A 19,046-nucleotide genomic window follows, 5' to 3' on the forward strand; every position below is an offset into this window, starting at 1 on the left:
TGTATAGTTTTAGGTTACCAGGTGATATGATGTGAAAAATAACAAATAATTTGCTACTAGATGAAAGTACAATTACAAATATTAAAACAATGATCTAAGATACTAAAAATATTTTAATATAGTCAAAAAAAATTCCAATATTTTACTCACCGTTCGCCATACGTGTTGTGCATGCAGTTACCACAGCCGCCGCTCTGCAAGTCGCACGAGTTCGAGTGACCATTACAAGGACAAGGTATACACTTGGCTACCAGCTGATGATCGGTCGCGTTCTCCCAGATGCGTATGAAGCCAAAATCACAATTCTCACAAGAAAGACCTGAGTAGCCGGTGGGACAAACGCACTGTTCAACGCGCGTGCTTGCCTTTGCGGCGCCCAACTCTGTGCCGCCCGAGTATATAATTACGCGCTCTAACGAGGTCTCCACTTGATCTGTGTGAAACGTGCCGCGTACAAGTAACGCATCCAGCGCTGATAAAACCGAGAGCATTTGAGCGTGCGTCACCGCCGATCCGTGATATTCAGTGCGTCTCAGGCGCGTCTTAATATCACGCACAGCTGGCGGCACATGATACCAACCCGATTCTTCGAGCGTAATGTTGATGGTGGCTGCTGAGCCATGCGTATATGTTGTGTCTCCATGGGCGATTTTTAGACCGTTGCGACCGAATAGTATCACATCGGGTCCAGCGGTAGGTTTGCCAGAAGTGTCGCCGCGTATGGTGACCCAGCTAACTTGTATGGTGAGACGCGAGCCATAGCTGGTGAGCCGATTACCCAGATAACCTTGTGGCGCTTGCCAGTAAATAGCTTCCACATCATTCAGATCGTACATGCCATAAACTAGATAATTTGTCTCGGAATCCACAGTCGCAGCGACTACTTGCGAGCGCGTCATATCCGTTACCTTCCAATCATTCAGCGTTTCGAAAGCGAGCGTCTGCAGCACAGCGCTACTACATGACAAGCCCACACCCGAACACCAGCAGGGCGCACAGCCATCTGGGTGCTCAGCGCTTAGATCATAATAGCCCGGTAAACACTCACTACAGCTATCGCCGGTCACATGCGCCTTACATTTACACACCCCAGCGCATTCTGTGTTCGGTATAGTGCCGCGCACATCACACTCACAGAGACGACACTCATCACCGTAGTAACCACCAGCGCATTCATTACAACGCACACCCTGAAAACCCTCACGGCAATGGCATTGACCACTCACGGGATCACAGGTGCCAGCTGCGCCGCGTCCATCACATTCGCAGCGCTGGCAGGGCGTCATCAGCGTTTCATTTATGGCGCGATAGTGGCCGCTCACACAAAACTCACACTCATTGCCGGCGGTGTTGTTTTGACACTGCTGACAGATGCCGCGATCCAGAAACGCATCATAGATGCAAGACTCCGCATGTCCGTTACACTGACACAGCGCGCACTCATTTGGCTCACGCGCTGTACCGTTGCGAAATGGCTTGTCCTGATAGAGCGCACAGCATTCGCCACAATCGGCGCCGCAGGTATTATGCTGACAGACACATTGCAGCGTGGATGCAAGCTGCGCGTACTCCAACTCATCGGCGCGCTTCTCCGCCAACTCAACAGTCTTATCAGCATGACCATGGCAATCAAGGCGTGCACTTACGCGTATCTGTTTAAGTGAGTAGAAAGAGCGCTTCTCAAGCGATTGCGCATCCAGTAGCCAATCGACGCTGTTATCCAAGTTCGCAGTTGTGTGCATGCCCTGCAAGCGTATGCGTATGTAACGCGCTGTTATGAAATTCATAAGCTCTGCACTTTGTTCCATAGCACCAGGGCGGTTTTTCAATAGCGAAACGTGTAATTCACCGTTTTCGAGTGGTAGCGCTTTTGAAAACTGCGTCGTACAAATGACTTCGGTATCATTTTCGAAAACATATTTGCCGTTTTGTCCAGCCAAGCCGTAACGTCGCTGACAATCCGCGTCGCTGAGTCCAAAATACTGCCATGGTTCGTAAGTGAAACCATCCAGCGACTTTTCCAGTACCCAAGAGGCGGGTCTTGGTGAGTTTGCCGACTTAAGCATGACAAAAAAGACCTGGTATATCTGGAAGTATATGAATGTGGGGAAAATGGTAAAAATTTATGCGGAACGATGAAAATTCAAAATTATACTAAAACGTTTATTTAGATCTCGTTTATTAGGAATGTTTATTTAGCCTCGAAAGGTATACTAATCTTCGTAATAAGGTTATGTTATTCGCTTGCCCCGAATTTCCTTAGGTTTAGTAAGGGTTTATAAGGTTAGATAAGGGTTTAACCTAAGACGACCACTCAAGTCTCAGATTAGTTACACTTAGGTCCCGACCTACATAATTGTCCCCGAAAAAAGGTGTTATATTGTCTCCAATGAAATTTTAACGTACTTAAACATTTGTGGATTAATAGTAAGTTTAGGATTCAGATTCTTCAAAGTAAGATCAATTGGTTGTTTGACCGATTTGTCGACAAGAACCCACGATTTTTTATGAAAGCTATAAGAAATCCCTTAACTGCGAATTCATTCAGATTAAACTTTTTAGTTAGGTTGAGCGATTAACCGGGAAGCGGCTTTTGATTAGTCTCACAAATACCTGTAATCCTATAGTTCTATCGACAATGAAGTATTTCATCTCAACAGTTATGCTTCGAATCGAATCGAAACGTCTTTGGATGATAGCAAAAACTCTTAGGAGATGAGAATATTATGTAACCAAACTTCCTTTATACATATATAGTTCTGAAACTGAGTTCTAAAACATAAACGACGAAATGAAAACCTCTAAGAAAAGCATTTGAAAATATAAATGTTTGGAACTGTCCAACAATACCGATTTTAAGCTTAGAGAGTTTCAAAGAAGTCAGGGTAAGAAAGACGGTATAATTTCTATTTTGACTCTACTGACTGGAGAATACTGAGCTCCACTGTAATCACTCTGTTATTTTTAGAAAAAAATTCACAGAACCTTAGAGAGTTTCAAAGAAGTCAGGGTAAGAAAGACGGTATAATTTCTATTTTGACTCTACTGACTGGAGAATACTGAGCTCCACTGTAATCACTCTGTTATTTTTAGAAAAAAATTCACAGAACCGCGTTTTGTTCAGCCCCGCTCTTAGAACAAACATCAAAGAAGACAAACAACAGCCGCACTCATACCTACATACGTCAGGGGTTCGGCACGCGCAAGCGCCACATTTTCAAAAGCGTGAACATGTCGTCAAACAATTAAATGTAAATACCACACCAACTGATTATCGTATGGCAAACATACTCGGAAAAAGAACCAATAAGAAAATTTTGTATATTATTTATCTAAATAAGGAAACTCGAAGGTCGATTTTCAAAGAATTGGAAAATTCAAATAAAATTTATGACTGTGACAATCGACACCACACGCCGGCGCATTGGGCTAGGTTGTTGTATGCTTATACCAAATACAAAAAAGCTTCATAAAATCTTTAAATGTGCATGCATATAAATAATTTTGTCGTTCAAAAGTAAATAAAATTCCAAGCAACAACAATGAGAACAACACAAAATGCACATTCGTTCAACAACGCCGAAATGTTTGCGGTCATAAATGTCATTTTGTGTAGCTGCACCTTGACGGCGGAAAATTATCTACACGATTTTCTTGATTATTTTGATTGCATTGTTTGTTGTCGTTGTATTTATTTACCATTTAGAGACTATTTTCGGCGCGAGAAAAGGCGTTCTAAGATAAAAGTAAGCGTTTTCCTCACATGTGCGCAGACAGTGCGAGTAAATTTACTCAAACGCGAGGTGAAGAGCGGAATTTTGGGTAGTTTATTTATGGTGCATACATATAGGCGGAATGGTTTTTGGTTTTGTCGTAAGACTGTAAGAAATTCGTATGTTATTTGATAACATAAATAAATTATTATAAAAACTTTTATTTGTTAATTTCATCAGATTGAGAATGAGTCGATAGTCAGATCTCTGGACCTCCCATGAGCTGGGTAAGCGCTGGTCAGCAACCAAAACTTACGCGGCTGCGAGATCCTCATGGCTCAGAGTGGAACGTAAGAGCTGCTCTGTACTATTTGCTCTTAGCAAAGTCCATCTCGCATTTTAGGCCTTCTGACTGGATGCTATTCAACCACTCACACACGGTGCCGCTAAATATGTTGTCGAATGCTTTTCGCCAAAGCTCTATGGAGACAGGCTAGGTGGAATGATCTAGGCACTTTCTCTTCTACTGTCTCTTTTAATCAGACTTAGATTGCAATATCTCGGCAGACACATCTTCGGTGCACCTAGGAAATTGCCTGGAGCTATATTATTCGCCTTAAAAAATCAGTGGCTATCTCAACACGCTTCGTCGATCTATGAGGTTATGATGATACATTTTTTGACGTTCTGGGTATCGCAAGGTATCGTTTCGTGTTTGGATGAAAAGTCAATCATACAAGAATGTCATGGCGTATTATCGAGATGAAAAATCCATGAATCTTTTGTCCACGAATTCGGTCCTTTACGACGAATTGCTTCACGTACACTCTTAAAAACGACTAAGTAGTATTTTTTATTGACCGCTTTACCCTGCGAAACGCACATGATCGTTCGTGTTTGACCAAAAAGTAAGTCACAATCATGCTAGAATATGACGACGCATTATCGTGGTGAGAAATCCACGAGTTTTCTATCCACAAATCCGGTCGTTTACGACAAATTGCTTCACGCAGTGGCCTCAAAGCAACCAAGTCATTTTCCTTATTGTCCATTTGAACTGTGACACGGATTAATGGGGAACCACGCCAAGGTAATAAAAATTATTTTCGTTTTTGACCGAAATTGATGTGGGTTTTTCGGGTTCGGCTCAGTTTTGGAGCGCCATTCGCTAGATTGTTAGTTCTGACATCATATACATAAAAAAACGTCTCATCACTTTTTTCTTTTCAAGTAGGAGAAGCATCGAAAGTGCGGAACTGGATATTGTTCGGAAATCACTTATTACCCTTATTGCCAGCAGCACTTATGCACTGCGTTTATTTGTCTAGCATACGCCGTAATATCTAACGCCCATCCTATATAGATCGGGAACCGCATATAATATAAACGATCTCATTATCTTTGCCGGCTGGCAAGCACGCAGCCTTTATTTGTCATCATTCTTGATAAAGCGTCTCATTACCAGTAATGATGTGTTTGATAAATGTAGGGTCCTTAGCTACCTTGTCAAGCATCACTTTTGAAACGAATACTCGACGAGTGCATAATTCAGTTGACTCTCAAAACCACTACTGCCACATTTTCAACGGTTCCGCCACAAAATTTCAAGCAAGCGCGTTGCTCAATCAGTCCGAGTCAAATGTGATCAAATGGTATTATTGAAATTATAATTATTTTAATTCCACAAATTGAAATTTTCTACTTTGTCATAAATACTATTTGACAACTTTAAACTTAGTTCAACGAAGTTCCCACAATTATGTTGAAAAATATCGCAAGTAATTTTGAAAATCATGTCAAAATTTCAGGTCAACGCAACTCACCTCTCAAAAACTGGCGTATTTGTATTATAGTAATTATAAATATATGCCAAAAATACATTAGTTATCGCTTAGTTGCGACTCAATCAATGGCTATCTTTGTCAGTTTATCATGAGTTATATTTATGAGCCAAGATTATCCGTTGAAAACAGTACTTGGCGGCGGCGATGAGATTATCTAAACACGCAAATGCAAATACACGTACATAACTGACCAATTAACTGTCAGTTAGTTAAAGCGCATTAATGATTTGGCGCAACTTGTTAGCTACCCCTGCGTCCTTTACACCAATAACTACTTCGGGCTACCCTCACTCGCTAGAAGCAACTGAAGCCGCAACACCCAAGCGCTGGCTAAACACTTCTAATGCCGCGAAAATGTTATCTTTATTCCTGCATCGATATGGCAACACGCAAGCAAAAGTTCAACAAGTGTGCGCAATGCGCCAAAATTGGCCAACTCGCAACACCGGCGTGGCAGTGACCGGGCTGAGGCGACACCAGCACCAAATGTGACGCGACGATAAGATTACCAACAAAAAAAGAAAAACAAACCGGTGTGCGAGCATTACGATAGAACCCGCTGGGGGCTTTGTTATACATATTTACTCATTGTGGTCGTAATTATTTTGTATGTCACTCTTGTCATACCTTTTTGCGCTTTTATTGTGTAAGAATGTTATTTATTATTCATAGTCAGCATTCAAGGCCGCACTGGCGCAAGACCAGCTGTTTTTGGTGGGTAAATGAAATCGGAATATTTGATAAATGAATTAGAAATATTTGAGTTATTCAGCGGCGTGATTGTCTGCGAAAGAAATTAATTATGCTAATATGTAATCAACTCAAAGTAATTTAAGCGCTTATGTTGGAAGGGGCTAGAGAATTGCGATCTGCGGTAGCAGTGGAGTTGAGTGTATTTCGATTTTAGATTATACCCAACATTTGATTTTAAAAGACACAGATTGGAACTATAGATATACCTAATTCAGTTTTAGAATAAGAAAAAACTATACTATTGTGTTCTGAAACAATCTTCAAGAAAAAAAGTCTAAATCTACTTGTAAATCTAAAAGAAAAATTGTTCCACATAAAGCTACCGAAAATATTACTGAAGATAAAGGTTTTTTCGATAAAACGAGCACGGTTGGTTGCTGTGCTATGAAATGTACCCTATCAATGATAACCTTTATCTTGAGATTTTTCTAAGGGCACACCTAAGCTAAACCTTTAAAAATAACATACGAAAATTTTAAATAAATCGATACATCTCTCTCAAACGTAGCCGCTCAGTTCAATCAGTTTGCTTGGAGACAAACGATCCGATCACCATCAAATTTCTTCCTTATTTTCTTCATGATCTAAAAGGATATTTGCCAAAAATGACGCACATTTTGTATAAATCACCGTTTTTTTTAAACTCCTCGATTTTGCAATTTTTGATTTTGGTTTATACCGTAGGTCAAAGTACAGGCAATATCTTCTAGAGAAGAATGTTTCAGGTTTCCTTTACAGAGAAGGCAGGAATCACCATATAAGTGGAGGACCGTTTTTTTAGCGCCGCTCGAGATATCTTGTCGAAAAAAGTTTACTGCGTATTATAAATATTTATTGTATAATTCTAAAACAATTGGTTGGGTTTTTGTTCCCAAAAACTGGTATGAAAAATATTACAAAAGCTAAAGATCTCTTCCATAAAATGCTTTAAACTTATTTTGTCAAAAATTTCAGAGCAATTCTTCTGTATCACGACTACAGAGAGAGAGATTTCCATGGTTTTTGCTCTTATCAAGTGAAGTAGTAGGTTAGGTTAGGTTAGATAAGCCTAGGCATGGCGAAGGAATCACACTTAGTCTGCTATGTTCTGTCCTTTGTGAAGCCAGACCAAAAAACTCCTGTAGTTGGATATTAGCTATGGATAAGGCGGCCTTAACCTATCACAAATCTGCTAAGGGGTTTTAATTATATTTTCGCTATTTTACCTGGATCTCTAAATGTATGAGAGCCGAGGTGTTTCTTACTTGATCTGGCAAAAACGGAGTATTCGAGGAGGATGTGTTGAGGTGTTTCTATATCACCTTCTTCCAAACAGCTGATTTAGCTGGCATTCGGTAAGATCTTCAATCTTACTGCATGAATGTCGGTGGAATAGTGTCCAGTTAGAACTCCTACTACCATTGAAATGGGGACCTAGACTTCTTTCGATTTATTTCGGATCAGAAGGACCTTGCGAGTGCACAGCAGCTGGTAGTTGACCAACGCTTTTTTAGCTGGTCTGAGGTCCAAATAGTCCAAACCACAAGAATTCAGAATTCCACAGTTATTGTGACTAAAGTAGCTGCCCTAGCAAGCTTATCAACCTTACAATTTCCTGCAATATCGCTGTGGCCAGACAATCAAACCAGTCTAATCATAGAGTAGCTCGATGCTAGAGATAATAAGTCTAGACATCCCTTCAGTAGTTTTGAGCGCACAGTTAGCAAACTCAAGGCTAATCTCGTGGTCCTACTATCGGAATGGATAGTCAGCACTTTGAAGGAGGTTGCGATCCGGAGCAGTAGATCTACTGCTATCTTTATGGTAGTTACTTCCGCTTTTAAGACGCTTTTCCTTCACCAACCCTCCAGCTTTGATTCATCCACCCCTCTCCCCCAGCCAATCCTTCCCTCCCATGCCTCCCTCGAAGATAGTACTGTTAAGACTGAAACTTTCTAATATTTCCACGCAACCATACATATAGAAATATAATAAATTGAGGTTTGCACTGCAACCTGAGATCTATTATGTCCTCTTCTTTCTCCCACGGACTCATAAAACTACAGCACTCTGATGCATTCTACTGTCATGCTGGGCGTTTTTGAGCCAACGGCCCTATTTGGATATATAGATCCAAGGGCCTCATTCTTGCGTCTGCAGATTGCTGGACAATTCAGAAGCAGATGGTTCGGAGTTTAAAGCTACAGGTTGAAAAACCGGCAGTTACTCGCAAGAGACCATGTTGGAACGGTGTTCTTTGAGCATCTGCAATGTCCATAGATATAAGGTAACTAGGTTGAGATTTTTCTCAAGGGATGTATATTATTTTTTATCAGATTAACTGTGACTGGATTACGAAATCAGATACTTTTTTTTAAATCGTTGCTACTTTGTCACATTTTCACATCTTCAAAAAATCTTGCGTCTAGATATAACTGTGGTTATAAGTAATAATATTGTAAAATTTGTTTGTTTTTTTGGTTTCAAGATTCTGAAGCGGAAACCTATTGCCAAGGAGTCGACTACGTTGTACTGGCAGTGGTGCATTCGAGGACATATCAAGGGCAGAATTTTGAAAAAAAAATTATTGCTTTTTTCTATATTCAAGTTTAATAATTAATAAGTGAAATAAAAAATAAGCACGTAAAGGCTTTTTGCAATCCATTGTTAAAAATAGGCCCGAAAAGGTCTACGACCCTCTAAAAGCTGAAAAGTTTCGAACAACAGCGGCACTTACACCACTAACAAGAAGAGAATCTCACAAACCAATATTCACTCTCAATATAACGGCACACTGAAGCTACAAATTCTTTGGGCAATATTCTCTGATCTCACATTCTTTCAGTCTTTTCATAAAGCAAAGATGCAACAATATTTTACTGCAGCTAGCCACGAGTACTGTGTTCCTTAATAGCCAAATTAACTGTTAATTAAGCAGAAAAACTATAAATACTGATAAAATTTCTCACTTTCATTGCTTAGTGCAAATTTAAAAAAAAAAAATTTTTTTTGGAAAACCACTGACGCGTCAGCTTGTCTGATGCAACGCTGTCTGAGTGTCAGTCTAAACGGATTGCATGTGCCGTCATTCACAGGCGTACGTTGTGGCCGCGTTTTTTCGGTGTGCGAGTTTAAACTTTTCAATTTATAGGAAATGTTTGTTTTGCCTGGCGTTTTCTAAATTTTAGTGCGTTGTTTTTGTTGTTGCTGTGCATTCATCTGCTTTTTATTGGCGCAAAATATTTTTTTTTCTTTTATGATTTTTTTTTTAGATTTGTTTTGCGGCCGCTGCCATTTCGGTTTGGCGAACCGCAAGTCGCCGCGTTGTTACTGTCAGTCACTTGTCTGTCTTCGCTCACGCGAGCGCGGCCATTATCTAATGTGCTAAATCTTTCACACTTGGCACTTTCTTGCATTTTATTTTTATATGCCCCCAAAAATTTGTTGTGCAAACAATTTGTTTAGCGGCGATTTTGTTGCTTACTTTGCACGGTGTCTCGTTTTATTGCTATTTCGCAATTCGAGGCATAAAACAACTCCGAATATTTTAGAGTGCAAAACTTGAAAAGCAAGCAAAAATGAGCGCACGAGTTTTTGAAATTTTGGCGCGTCGAAAACTAAAACGCGCAAAAAGTAGAGATTGGAAGGCGGTTTTAGATTTTGCGATAAAGCAGTAGGACCCTGGCTTTGGTTGAGTTTTATAAGGGCATTCTATATTCTGCCAACTACTCTTTCTCTTCCTTTCATATCCCTATTTTTGGTGTGAAATATTTTTTTATTATTTAATTGACTCTTGAGGGTTAACGTCTGCATTATTATCCCACTTTTTATTAGACTCCGTCTCGTCTGCAACAGCGCGCTCATTATGGTTTATCAGCGGCGTACAAGTTTTTCTGTTTTCTTACACTACTACACCGCTATACAACTTATTCTCCAAGTCGTCTTTGCTGGCTTAGAAATTCGCATAAAACCTGTTTCTTGTCGCTTGCTATTATTCACTGACAGTTGTACCTTTGTATGTATGTATATATGTATTTTAGTTTAACAGTTAGCCTGGGAAATGCTACGAAGTTAGTATGTAAGCAGTTAGCAGTGCAGCTCTGGCGCCTAAAAGCTTTCAACTCAATTGTCAGCTGTCACTAAGCATTTCTTTTTACAATTGAGCCATTTTCGGTTGTGTACAACGTGCGCTAATTTGACATTTGAGAGTTGCCATACATGACAAACACACATATCATCACTAAAGTCTTGAGAATCTCAATTAAAATCTTATAACTTGGATGATTGTGATCTTTAATGGAAACTAGTTCAAAATAAATAAAAAAAATTTAAATGTCAGCCGTTGAGAATTTGAGTACTAAAAATAAATGTACGAATTTAAGAGAGTAATTGGATTATAAATACAAATACTGTATTAACAATGAGTTAGGATCAATTAAAGACAAATTACTTTTAAATTTTGCAATGAACTGTGAGTGAGAAATATAAATTTCTGATGGAATTCAATTGTAATTGTTAAGATTTTATGATTACCAACCGCTACCCATTACTTATACCAAATTACGTCTCAGCATCAATTTCAGTTTGAATCCGTTGACTAATATAATATATTACCATATCAAATACTATTCTAATATAACTATCATTATCATTATCTAAAACTCGCCAATATCAATACCAATACCAAATACCAATACTGCATTACCATTATCATTACTATGCCAAATGGCAATACTAATAATAATACTATCATTAATGAAAAATCGGATACCAAAGCTCAAAGAATTGATAATACCGCAACCATAACCATTACAATTTCTAATACCATAGTATATGGTATTAATATAATTATTTCACTACAGAATATACCATTAATGCAATCATTACCATTACAAGCAATATTGTCATTACCAGTTAGAATATCAGCGTCAAAAATAAATATATTTTCAATGCTAAAACATAAACATAAACAATGTAATCATTACCACCACAAATACCAATATCAAAATATATAATATTAAATCAAAATTTTACTATACAATATACCAGTGCATATCAATATCATTTACGCAATATTTATCATAACTATTACGAATATAATTACCATTACCAATATGATAACCAGCATCAATAATAAATTTAATATTAATGTTAAAACAAATACTACTACAAAAAATATATATCATTACAATCCCAATACCGTAATATACAATATAATATTAATACTAATAATTTCACTATACAATATACCAGTACATATCAATATAATTACCGCAATCAATACCATTACCATTACAAGCATTACCAATATAAATACTAGCATCAATAATAAATCTATTATCGCTAAACCAAATACTTATAACTTAATCATTACCTTTACAAATACTTACACATATAAATATCACAACTAAATATAACACTACAAGTACTAAATACCAATACCAATACACATATAAATATCACAACTAAATATAACACTACAAGTACTAAATACCAATGCGGAACTACACCTCCAACACGAACACGGTAGTAAAACCACTCAACCAAAAGTAATGCTTTACAAGTACACGTAATCGGTGGCAACCGATGATTACGAAAAAAATTCAATTTTCAGCTTGATTACACAAATAGATAAAGCGATGCTAAATTTCATAGCTAGCAATTTCATAATTTTTCTTCGTGTCTTCGAGGCAAGTGCATGCTCACGAAGATATGGTGAAAATCGCCAGCACATATACTTACACGAGTGTATGTGTATGCATGTTTTTGTTGCCGCGAATCCGCGCAACCTGTCGTCTAAGCAAGTGAGTAGCTCATCACCGATTCAAATCAAACATTATCGCTTTTAAAATGTTCTGCAACCGCGCGAGCGATGGCAACATGTTGCTGCTACACAGCACAGCAGAGCATCCTCAGTTGTCTTGCCATCAAATGCGGTTAGTAATTTTTCGTATATGATATTTAAGCTGCTGATGTATGGATTGTTGCTGCCGAAAAAAGTACAAGCAACACTGTTGCTGGCAATCAACAACAACAACGAACACGTTTGCTAGAAAAAGCATAAATTTGCTAGAAGACAACGATGCACCATTTCTTCATACACATTCACGCATTTGTTGTAAGTGCAACAGAGGTAACACACAACCGTTATTAAACCAGCAGCAACCACAAAAACGACAACAGCGGTGATAGCAACAATAATAACAAGAACAGTAGCGTAACGGCATGCAAACAGCTGATAAAATTAAGCATTTGTTATTGTTGTTGGCCATTCTTGCAACTGTCATACATACTTATGAACATTGTTGTTTGTATACTGGCATATTGCAGACACCAAAGTGCTGATATTCACCGATCGCAATCGCAATCTAGTGCATGTTGTTTTCATACACGCTTTTTGTTGTTATTGCTGTTTTTTTTATTTTAGCAAATCTGTTTGCTACATGTTTGCTAATGTTGCCACCGACACTTGCAGCAGCAACAAATTACACCAACAACTATTGTTTGTTGTTGCTCTTTGGTGTCTATCGTTACACATATTGGAATTTTTCTTTGCTTAACTTTTGTTTTTAATGTATTTGTTGCTTTTGTTGTGTCTCAGCTGCGCGCATACTTGTTGCTGCCAGCTTGCCGCCTGCCATCGCCCGTTTGCGTTGGTAGTCGGGGGCTCTTATCGCATTCGTAGCTTGTTTTCACACAACGCACTGATTGTTGTTGTTGTTGTTATAATCATGCTGTTTTTATTTGGAGTATTGAATTTTTTATGGTCTGATTGCAGTGCAGTATTTGCTGCCAATCAAGGTTAGCTTTGCTGTGTACATATATATGTACTTAATCATGTTGTTAAAAATAGAAGATATACACCAAACCAGTGCAAGTACTCATGCCTATACCAGTATCTGTACCAAATGCAATGGCAATGCAAAAATCCAATATAAATAGTAGTACATATTCCGATAGCAATACCAATACAAGTACCTATAACATTAACAATACCAATACCAATACCAATACCAATATCAATACCAATACCAATACCTATACCTATACGTAGGCCAATACCAATACCAATCCAAAAACCTGCATATACCCATACAAACACCTTACCTAAAAGCAGTACCAATAAGAATACCAATACCAGTATCCAATGCCAATACCAAAGTTAATATAGATATCAGTATACATTCCAATTGAAATACCAATACCAAACATATATTAATATTAATCATCATATCAATAACAATACCAATACCAGTACCAATCTCAATATATATACTAATACTAATACCATTACTACAAGTGAAACCAATATCAATGAGAATTCCAATACTAGTTACAAGAACAGTACCAGTATCCAATGCCAATACCAAAATCAATATACAAGTATGTAGATATCAGTACCCATTCCAATTGCAATACCAATACCAGTATATATACTAGTAACAATACCAATGATATTACAAATACCAGTAACAATAACAATACTTTATAAATACCAATACCAATATCAAAACCAATTACCTCAGGCTATCGAAATGTATTTAAATTATTATTAAACCACTTCGTTTTTAAACTGAGTAGGTTAAAGTGAGTAGTAATACTAAGGTATATGCTTCAGGAAATTTGGTATTTGAGATTAACAAAATTATAATTTATTTAATCACTTGTTGTGAACCCGAAGACATTTGGTGCCCGCGATTGTCGGTTTTACAAAATTTAAACAGTCCTGAAAATTTGTTTGTATGTTATATTTCTTTTGAAGCGATCAATAAAATCATAAAGTAAGTAAATTTTATTTTGAAAATCTCAAAATCTCTTGACATGGTATACTATTAGGTTACTTTACTCCATTCCATGAGAACTTATTAGTGAAATAAAGCAAATAACATCAATTAATGAAAAAAGTCGCACTTGTTAGTTTTTCTACATATGTGGTTTTAAGATTTCACCCAAAACACACATTTTTGTACTAACAAGACAACATGTTTCCAATACATTTAAGTGAAGTATTGTAGAAATTTTCAACAATCTGATGAGAAATACTATCAACTTGAAGAGTTAATTAGTTGAATCACTTAATATACCACCTCTTCGTAAAGTGTTTACATTTCATCCCCAAATAGTTTTTGTAGTTTTCTTCTTTTTAGTTCATATGACCCCATTAAAACAAACTCAACTTGTTGTTCCCTCCAATCTTCCTTATTTTCATTAATCGTTCGATTACTTAGCTGCCGAATGAAAGTCTTTAAATCGTTTTCGTGTTGATCTTGTCAATTAGAGTGTTTATATAGTGTTTGAGAAGCATGAACGTTGACGTTTGTGGTGTGCTGTTTGTTGTCTTCAGAATTGAAGTCGCCCATATGTCACTCTCGCACTGCATTGTAAGGGTGGGCGTGTGAAAATTTGTATGACATTGAACTTCTGTTGAGTATGATTAATTTATTTTAGTGGGAAGCTGTTTGATGGTGTCTGCGGGGTTAATCGATATGTACTATGTGAATAGATTTCAAAAAGCAAAAAAAAAAAACCAAAATTAATATTTTTCATTCTTGAATCATTAGTTTGATAATCGTTTTTTGTTGAGAACCTTTGTACATATAGCGCAATAGATATCCTTGAGAACTGTACAGTTAATTTGGAAAAAATATTTAAGCAAATATAATGAGATCAATCACCGTCAGTTTTATTCTACATAAGATCGGATTTGAGAGTTTGTAAGGTGGTTGATACTCTAAGAGTCCAAATTTCTGTCATGTGGTAACATCAAGGAGATTGTTGGCAATATTCTATAGCGTTTCCAAGAAATTAAGAAACCTGCGGTGGTTCATCCATACCTAGGAATTAATGGGCTTTATCCGAAGCTAATTATAAAAGTAAGTACCGCTGAAGTTTATAATAAACCGTTCTTTTTTTATTACGACACCCTGTCTGCCTGTCCCTAATATGAAATGGACTTTATAAAATTCAAAATCTGTGATAGTTAGGCCTATAATTACTGGATTCGAAGCGAATCAGGTCTTCTGAATACTCGAAGCAAAATTTCCTTTTCGTTGCACCCAGCAAGCTCGGTAAGCGCTGGTCAACAAGCAGAACTTGTACGGCTACGAGAACCTTCTAACCCAGAGTGAACTGTAAGAAGTGCTCTGAACTACTTTTTCTGACAGGACACAGTCCAACTGTTCAAACGCGGTGCGGCTAAATATTTTGTCGGAGGGTTTTGCCAAAACTGTATGGGAGATAAGCGGGGGATCAGCGAAACCAGCGAACTAGCAGGGGTTGATACTAACCGTCTTAACAAATATTTGTTAAGCTCGAAACGTCGATCTATAAGGTACTGATGATCCACTTTTAGAGGTTTTAGTTAGTCCTCGAACCCTACCAAGGTGGTTAGTGTGTCCACACCACACTACCAATCATACACCGGATGTTGATCCAGTTTTCTGGGTATAACAAAGAACCAACGTTGACAGCTGTTCTAGTGAGACACTTTTTGGGAACAATTGGCAACTCTATTGCTACGGATCTGCTATGAGGGACAAAGTTCTGAAGATATGTTGTACTGTGCGAGGCATCGATAAAATTTTTTTATTGGATTTCTTTATATACGAAGCAAATTATTTTCCAAAATGATGAAGATTCCAAAAATTAAAGAGAAATCACCAATAACGCTAACGGTCTAACAAAAAACACACAAATTCAATTAAAACCGTTTAAGTGCAATCAATTTCAAGACAACCATTTGTCTTCAATTAAGCGCCGAAATAATGTTTCAAAAACTGGCTAACAACCGTTTACAGTTAATTAAAGCCAAATAAGCAGTCAACAAGTGACGGTGTTGCATCCTCAGCAGGCACACGCCCCTTTAGATTTGTGTTGCAAACAATATGCAAATGCATGATTGCCGAATACTAAAGTGCTTGCAACAACATGGGGCATGCAACCAGGATTAATTCTAGCCATACACGCGAGCCAGCGACGAGCGATGTGCATTGCAATAGAATACAAAAACAAAAAAGCGAATTAAACTAAACTATAAACAATTGAAATTTTTAAAGGCAAAACAACAAAAAACAAAGCTAAATAGCCGCAATGCTAAGTAAGTAAATAAAATGATCATTAAAATAATTGTTGTGGCTGTTAAATGTTGTTGACGGCTTGTTGCTGACTGCCAGCCGGCTAAGCAGCCAAACAACCACTGACGTCGACGCGGTTCCGCTTTTGTCGCTGATTGTTGTTTTGACTTACTGGCCTGATGGTCGTCAATTGCTTGGCGTTGTTGTTGTTGCTACGGCGGCTGTGAGCGACGAGTGCAACTTGTCAAACAACATGCGCTTTGGAAAAAAGAACAGTTACGAAATTGCAACACAGTGGTAGCATTCCCGGCTACGAGACAAGCGGCGGCAGCAGCGTTGGTGGCGTCAAAGCTTGGTCAATTTTACAGTTGTTGCACGTTTTTATTTTACTTTTTGGTATTGTTGCAATGTGCGGACAATTTTTCTCCACGCAAACAACTAAAACATTTAACGGTTTATTGCCGAATTTGGTAAAAATTAATGAAGCAATTTAAATACCTCGAGAATTGTGGGTTCAAAGTTAGGAAGTGCGCAATACGCAAAGGAGGCGGACAAAACCGTTAAATAGTTTTTTTTTTTTTTTAATTTTCTACTTTATTTATTTCAATTCTTTTTTAATTTACTGCTCTCTGTCCGGCAAGCTGGCATAGTCATTCGTGCTGTCACCATTGACGTTATAATATTTATCGTTCTGTAATTTTGACATAGCGCTTGTCAATTCATGACATATAATATTCGTTTCTTACTAATTCCCGCTACAAATCGGTTTTCTTATTTTCCGCCAAGAGCAAAGCAACAAATGTTGTACTCGAAGATTTATTGTTGTAATTGACAAGAATTGTGCTGACATGGCATGCATGTCACTACTGTGCGCCTTTTGACAAGTGGTAAGTGACAGTTGTGGCAACGGTATGAAATGTGTTTGTTTTCAGTTTGTTGTTGTAAAAAAATATATGGTATATATTAATGTAAAGTTTATTTGGTTATGGACTTATATATGCCAGTTCTAAAGCAAAAAATAATTACAGCGTTGCATTTCCCTCTATTTGACATGTGAAAGCCAAGAGTACCGGTTTTGAAAATATTTTAATTTATATTTTTATCTGAATCAAAGACTAAGAACAACATATACAAAGTTATTTCGATAGATTGTTGATAGCACATAATTCAAGTCTTAGGCTAGGCACATGTTGAACCAAAGAACGAAGCAGTGATGAGAGCTAAGTTTCGCAGCAGGCGAATAAAATTTGAATGAGAGAGCGTCGGAGAAGAAATTTTCCACGAAGCTAAATGAACTCAGGCTAAGTTTGTTCTTACATTTCTCAATCTACATCTGGCTGAATATCGAAATTAAATTCTAAATATTCAGCTCCTTTAAGGGTTGCTCGGAATAATTGACTTTAGACCGCAGATCTTGGGACACTAGCAATGTTGATGGTGGACAGATTAAAACGCTTCTTTTTGCTCTTAGGTAAGAAGGAACTAAGTAGGGGTCCTCACAGAGCACCTGCCTTTAAGAGCCGACCTTCAGAAATTTGCTAAAATAGAATCCGCGGAATGCAGAGCATGACCGGAGTATGATTAGACAACGGAACATTACCTTTGCAAATGCTTAGAGTCCAGTCGGTTGAGACGGGATATCTTAGACGACTCTCAATGTACCAAACTAAAAAACACTAGGCAGTTGGGGCGGAAAAATCTGGTATTTTATCAAATCCACTCATTTGTCACTTGGAAATATAATGGGCTTAAGTATGGCCACCTGCGGTCTAGTGCTCCTGCGCCTCCATTTTCAATTAACCAATGGTTGGAAAAAAAAACAAGTTTCTTTGATCGTTTAGAATGTAAGCAAGCCAAAACTAGTGGTCACTATAAAAATCTAGAGACATTTTACTCTATACTAATTATTGTTAAAAGATCTGAGGCTCCCTGTAGTTCAATGCGTGTAGTTAGATCGGATGTAACTACTGGTTTTGGGGTTTCAGAAGCGGTTTAAATTTTCGGAGCGCTCGATTTTATAAATAACGTCGAATGCTTGACCAAACTGAGGCAAAGTTTAAAATTTGTATAATATAAGTTTCAATAGAAACCTTTAGAATCCCGGTGAGCCAGCACAAACGTTGGTCAAGTTAAGATTATGGTTAGGAAGGCTTTGCTATATATGATACTTGGTGGGATTGGCTGGGATTCATTTACTTTGAGCTGCTTTCATAGCGCCAAGCTTTTAAGTCGAACCTGTACTGTAAACAATTCGAGCGTCTGAAGGAAACGACCCCCCAGAAGCACCAATTTTTTGTAGGAGAGGGATTGTGTTCCATCAGGAGAACGCCACATATAGTAATTCGTCAAATCCCCCGGGAAGTAAGTTGGGAAGTTCTTATGCCTCCATTTTATAGTCCGCAGTTGGCATCAAAAGTTTACTCCTTGTTCTTGTCTATGACGAATGACGTTGCTAGTGAAAAATTCATCTGAAGAGAAACTTGTGAAAATCGACTGCCTCAGTTTTTGGCCAACCGGACGTGGGTTTCTATGAAAATGCCATTATTAAATTACTTTCAAAATGGCAAGTTATTGAATAAAACCGTGAATATTTGACCTAATTCGGGTCATGCTTACTATGCTAAATAAAACTTTATATTTTTAGAAAAAATACTGTATTTATATTTACTAAACCTATTAATATT

General features: G+C 37.7%; 1 protein-coding gene across 2 annotated transcripts in view; it reads right to left on the minus strand.

Annotated features, from left to right (window-relative positions):
* wb (wing blister) overlaps nt 1–19,046 on the minus strand; it is a 189,574-nt gene that overhangs the window by 121,499 nt on the left and 49,029 nt on the right. For both annotated transcript variants that reach the window (XM_070107196.1, XM_070107197.1), the window contains exon 3: nt 151–2,087. In XM_070107196.1, coding sequence (XP_069963297.1) covers nt 151–2,087 — 1,937 coding nt within the window. The remainder of the gene's footprint in view (nt 1–150; nt 2,088–19,046) is intronic.

This window comes from Bactrocera oleae, chromosome 3, assembly GCF_042242935.1.
Source record: "Bactrocera oleae isolate idBacOlea1 chromosome 3, idBacOlea1, whole genome shotgun sequence".
Classification (NCBI taxonomy): domain Eukaryota; kingdom Metazoa; phylum Arthropoda; class Insecta; order Diptera; family Tephritidae; genus Bactrocera; species Bactrocera oleae.